Consider the following 6,000-nt stretch of genomic DNA (forward strand, 5'->3'; position numbering starts at 1 on the left):
CGAGGGTTCTCCGTCGACGCACCCCGCCCCCGAACTGGCCAGCGCCCATCGGAGATCGAAGAATACCTCTCCAACACCAACCGAGGACCAGCCCGCTTCAACCGTTCACCGTCACCCTACCCATACCAGTCGCCGAACCGCCGTAGCAATGCTGAGTTCTCACGTGGAAGGTCCCCCAGCCCACGCGGGGGAAACTAAAAGCAGCAACTTCTGGAGGTAAAGTTGCACGATCGCGGAAAAATGAAAACCCTCCAACGACGCAACGACTCGCGGAAGACAGTGACTCACAACGTGCCCTCATCCCGACGATCCGACCCAGACCTGACGAGACTCCCGTACACGACGACAGCTATACGCCGCGACGCGCACCCGACCGGACCGACACGTCCGCTGAGAAGACGATGACAACGACGACGCACAGTGCCCGACCGTCAACACGTACAAGCAGAGATACGACGCCCCGACGAACCCGGAACTCGAGGAAGACTGCATCTGACGTCAAGGTGTCCATCGACGGCTTTGACGTAGTCGCCCTCGTAGACACGGGAGCTGACTATTCGGTAATGAGCGGACCATTTGCGTCTAAACTGAAGAAAGTTATGACCAGATGGGACGGTCCGCACATACGCACAGCAGGAGGCCACCTCGTGACGCCAAGTGGAACGTGCACATCGCGCGTCACCATAGACGGCACAACGTACCCTGCGGCGTTCGTCATTCTGCCTAACTGCTCCCGCGACGTAATTCTTGGAATGGACTTTTTGATGGACAACGGTGCAATAATCGACCTGCAGACCAAGTCAATAACTTTTTCTCCCAATCACTCCATGACGCCGGAACCGAACCCCGAACGACGTGCTGCTGTAAGGATTGCCGATGATCATGTCACCCTGCCACCCCGCGCAAGCTTGATGGTCGCAGTCTACTGTGAAGATGCTGCTCCTGACGTCGACGCTATCGTAGACACCGATCAAAGGGTGCTTCTCAACCGTGGTGTGTCGGTCGCAAGAGGCATTGCGCGCTTCAAGGAACACCAATCCCACATTTTGGTTACGAATTTCACCGAGGAGTACCAGCATTTAAACAAGGGCGCGGCAATTGCATTCCTCGAAGAAGCGCAAGAAGCAAGTGACGTGATCGCGGTCGCCGACTTTGAACGCACACCCGTAGAAACCTTCAAGCTCCCGCAGCCTTTCGACGTGAATCCGGCGCTACCGCAAGAACAACGGAACAAGTTATTGGCTTTGCTGCGTCGCTATAGCGAATGTTTTTCGTCGAGCGCAAAACTACGTCAGACCCCTCTAGCGAAGCACCGAATAATAACCGAAGATGGAGCCCGACCCACCCGACAGTCACCGTACCGCGTCTCTTCACACGAACGGGAAGCCATCCGGACTCAAGTCGACGACATGCTCAGCGACGACATTATACAGCCCTCGAAAAGCCCCTGGGCTGCACCCGTCGTACTCGTAAAGAAAAAAGACGGCACATTAAGGTTTTGTGTTGACTACCGGCGACTGAACAAAATCACGAAAAAGGACGTGTACCCCCTCCCCCGAATCGACGACGCCCTCGACCACCTCTGCCACGCGAAGTACTTCTCATCGATGGACCTGAAGACCGGCTACTGGCAAATTGAAGTGGACGAGAGAGACCGAGAGAAGACTGCATTTATAACCCCAGACGGCCTATACGAGTTCAAGGTGATGCCGTTTGGGCTGTGCACAGCACCAGCGACGTTTCAAAGAGTCATGGACACTGTGCTAGCTGGCCTTAAGTGGCACACCTGCCTCGTATACCTCGACGACGTAGTGGTATTCGCCCGGACGTTCGACGAACACCTTGCAAGGTTGGAGTCTGTACTCGAGGCCATTCGTACGTCGGGGTTGACGCTGAAGCCTGAAAAGTGCCGTTTCGCATACGGGGAACTCAAGTTCTTGGGCCACGTCGTCAACGCCGCGGGAGTCCTACCTGACCCGGCAAAAACTTCAGCCATTGCGAACTTCCCAAGGCCGAAAGACAAGAAGGGCGTGCGGAGATTTCTCGGGCTGTGCGCATACTACCGGCGCTTCGTCGCAAACTTCGCACGCATTGCAGAGCCACTCACGCGCTTGACGAAAGATAGCACCCCTTTCAGCTGGGAAAAAGACCAAGAAAAAGCATTCTGTGAGCTGCAAAAACGCCTGCAAAGACCGCCCGTGCTCGCTCATTTCGACGAAAATGCCGAAACGGAAATGCACACGGACGCCAGTGATATAGGCTTGGGTGCCGTCCTTGTCCAAAAGCAAAGCGGCTGCGAAAGGGTGATCGCCTATGCCAGCCGTGGTCTGTCGAAGGAGGAGAAAAACTATTCTGCCTCTGAGAAAGAGTGCCTGGCTATTATATGGGCGATTTCAAAATTTCGCCCATACGTGTATGGACGGCCATTCAAGGTTGTAACAGACCACCATGCGCTGTGTTGGCTCGCCAATTTGAAGGACCCCTCTGGCCGTCTTGGGCGGTGGAGCTTACGCCTGCAGGAGTTCGACGTTACAGTCGTTTATAAATCAGGCAGGAAACACTCCGACGCCGACTGCCTGTCCCGCGCCCCCGTCGACCCACCACCACAAGACTCTGATGAAGACAGCGCGTTCTTCGGGATCGTGACGGAGAGCGACCTAGCCGCCCAGCAGCGTGCCGACCCCGACTTACGCGTCATAATCGAGTACCTCGAGGGATGCAACGTTGCCGTTCCTAGGACCTTCAAACGCAGCCTACCAGCATTCAGCCTGAGAAACTCCGTTCTCGTGAAGAAGAATTTCAGCCCCGGAACAAGAGCGAATTACCTTCTCGTCATCCCCGCGGACCTTCGTGACGAAATTTTGGAAGCGTGCCACGACGACCCGTCTTCCGGACATCTCGGCACAGCGCGCACTATTGGAAAAATCAAGGCGAGGTACTACTGGCCCGGCCTTACCTCTGACGTCACCCACTACGTCCGGAGCTGCCGTGACTGCCAGCGACGAAAAACGCCGCCGACAAGACCCGCCGGACTTCTGCAACCGATCGCCGTCCCATCGAGACCATTTCAACAGATTGGAATGGACCTTTTAGGCCCGTTCCCTACGTCACGATCACAGAACAAGTGGATTGTCGTAGCGACAGACTACATGACGCGCTACGCAGAGACCGCCGCTCTTCCGAGGGGGACTGCACAAGAAGTGGCAAAGTTCTTTATAAGCCAAGTTGTGCTGCGACATGGAGCCCCGGAAGTCCTAATCACCGACCGCGGAACGGCATTTACTGCGGAGCTGATGCAAGGAGTATTACGCTACAGCAACACGGATCACCGAAGAACGACAGCGTACCACCCCCAAACGAACGGACTAACAGAACGTCTGAACAAGACAATCGCAGATATGCTGTCAATGTACGTTGACGTTGAACACAAGACTTGGGACGAAGTGCTCCCGTATGTCACGTTTGCGTACAACACGGCTATCCAGGAGACGACGCAGCTGACGCCGTTCGAGCTTGTCTACGGTAGAAGGCCAACTACGATGCTCGACGCCATGCTTCCGCACGTAGAAGACGACGACCTCAACGCCGACGTCCACGGATATCTTCAACGTGCGGAGGAGGCCCGCCAGCTCGCTCGAGTTCGTATAACGGACCAGCAGCTGGTGGATGCGGGCCGCTACAACCTCCGACGCCGAGACGCCGAGTACCAACCAGGGGATCGTGTTTGGGTTTGGACTCCCATCCGACGACGCGGACTCAGTGAGAAGCTCCTGCGACGGTATTTCGGACCCTACCAGATTCTACGACGTGTCGGCCAACTTACCTACGAGGTGATCCCCGATGGTGATTCCGGAACATCACGACGACGCACGCGGCCCGAAGTCGTTCACGTGGTTCGCTTAAAACCTTTCTACGGACGATAACGAATTTTATTTTTATTTTCGGACTGTCGCTTATGTTAGCATCGGGTCGATGCACTCTTAGAGGGGGGGTAATGCCGCGAACCATGCATTGGGTTTGTTTATTTGTGTTTTGCTTTTACCGCCCGGCTGCGCCGGTCTGTGTTATCTCTGCGCCAAGGGAAGCGCGTGTTCCATTCTTTCTTTCTGTGCGGCATGTGTTATCTGTCGTGATAGGGAGAGCATTCCGATCTAACGTGAACAGCCCAGAATAATCTTCTTGGATCTACTATGTTCTCGATGTGAATCGACGTTTCGAGAACCACGCGCGCCGAAAGATAAAAAGCCTGCAGTGCGGACGCCGGAGCATTCGATTCTGCGACGCTCGCTGACGCAAGTCACTTTGTTGACCGCTGCTTCGCCGCCTCTGTATTCTTTTGAGTTGTTAGGGGAGCACAAGTTCGCTCCAATAAACTTGTTTCTCCTGCAAGACAACTGCGTTGTCCTTGGCTTCGTGACAATATAGTAGAACATCTTTGATAATTTACAAATAAAGGCAGGCTTTCAGGGCGGTGATTGAGACAAAAGAGGGTTCGAATAAAAATGCCTCAAAAATTCAATATAGGCTCTCGCATTCATTATGGGCTCCTGTATCTTTAAAGACAACCTAAAAGGGTTCATGTTTATAATGCAGTCTACGTCTATCGCAGCCACTTCAATACCGAGCTTCCCAAGTGCGTTGATCGAGCTCGTGAAGACACCGAGGAGTGCAGGGGTGCTGACGTCCGGCCAATGAAGAAGGTCATCGATGTTTTCTTCGCTCATTCGCAGCGGCTCAACAATGGAAGTGGAGTGACGTCATCTGCCTCCATTTTGACGGCATTGGTCTCCCTTTTTGTATCGTTATCCCTTTCACGATAAAAAGAGCACACTTAGAGTGGAAGAAAAACATCCAGAGGCGCTGCCTCTTCTCAAAATGTGGACACCTGTGGCTGCAACACGGCGAGTAGAAAAGGAGTTACTCGAAATAACAACTTTTTTGGAAGACTGAAGCGCACCTAGCTTGGAACTGGGCTAATTCGTGTTAACCAAGGCACAATTTAGCAAGACCAGAATTTTCTAAATCTCTATCAACATATTTCGCGGACATAAGGTCCGGATTTTGGGTTTGAAGGACCACGATTACTTTTAAAGACTTCATCAATGCGTCTTAAATAAATGCACACCCAAGGATCTATAGAGCCATGGGCATAAATAGCAACGGCTGCATATAGAAGTGTATTGTAACACCTGGCCGCACATGGATAGGGCACCGAAACATGCATATCTTGACACGTAGAGAGAGAGAGCGAGAGAGAGAGAGAGAGAGAGAGAGAGAGAGAGAGAGAGAGAGAGAGAGCGGGGGAATTCTTTATTCCGATTGGCAAGGTATACATAGAGAATGATGTATGGGCGTACACAAGCAGGACCTCTAGTAAATATCGACTAGGTTTATGCCGCTCCTCTCGATTTCTTGATTTTTTTTGGTCCTGAGAGCGCCATTAGGAAACGGAGCTACCACCTGGCGTAGTTTCGCGCTAGTGCCCGGGAAGTTGTTGGTGTGAACATTTAATATCGACGGAACTGTAAATAGCCTGTTCGCATAAAGCCTTAACGAGGACTCTGACTGGAACCATAAAGTTAACACTATCAGCCTTCAAATACCACAACAGGAAAAACTGCATAATTGAAGCCTGATAACAAGCAATTCCTTTCACCACTAGTGACTATGTGAAGAAAACTTTGGTTTGGTACGTTGTACTGCGAAGAAAATTGCTGGTACTTCAGTGACTACATTTCAACAATCTTTATATTAGTGTGAAAAAAATGCCAATAAATTATTTATGATACACTTGACCAGAAGTGGGCCTGTCTTTGTGTTTCCATAATATGTTGGTGGCCCAAATGTGTATACGTTGAAAGTAATAATGGGGTGTTTTCTGACTTGAATATGTATATACGTTGAAAGCAATTGTGGTGGTTTTTCTGACTCGAACAAGTTTGGAGTTTAAGCTTGCTTCTATATTGAACGATGATGAACTAATCTTCGAGGCTCCAACCT

The 6,000-nt window shown here is 51.9% G+C and overlaps 1 protein-coding gene across 1 annotated transcript in view; it reads left to right on the forward strand.

Moving 5' to 3' along the window:
* LOC144169005 (uncharacterized) overlaps positions 1–5,795 on the forward strand; it is a 29,917-nt gene extending 24,122 nt beyond the window's left edge. The window contains exon 5 of the mRNA XM_077698006.1: positions 4,610–5,795. Coding sequence (XP_077554132.1) covers positions 4,610–4,820 — 211 coding nt within the window. The 3' untranslated portion in view covers positions 4,821–5,795. The remainder of the gene's footprint in view (positions 1–4,609) is intronic.
* Positions 5,796–6,000: the final 205 nt, after the last annotated feature.

This window comes from Haemaphysalis longicornis, unplaced genomic scaffold (assembly GCF_048455015.1).
Source record: "Haemaphysalis longicornis isolate Haplotype H1 unplaced genomic scaffold, Haemaphysalis longicornis Haplotype H1 scaffold_2, whole genome shotgun sequence".
NCBI lineage: Eukaryota > Metazoa > Arthropoda > Arachnida > Ixodida > Ixodidae > Haemaphysalis > Haemaphysalis longicornis.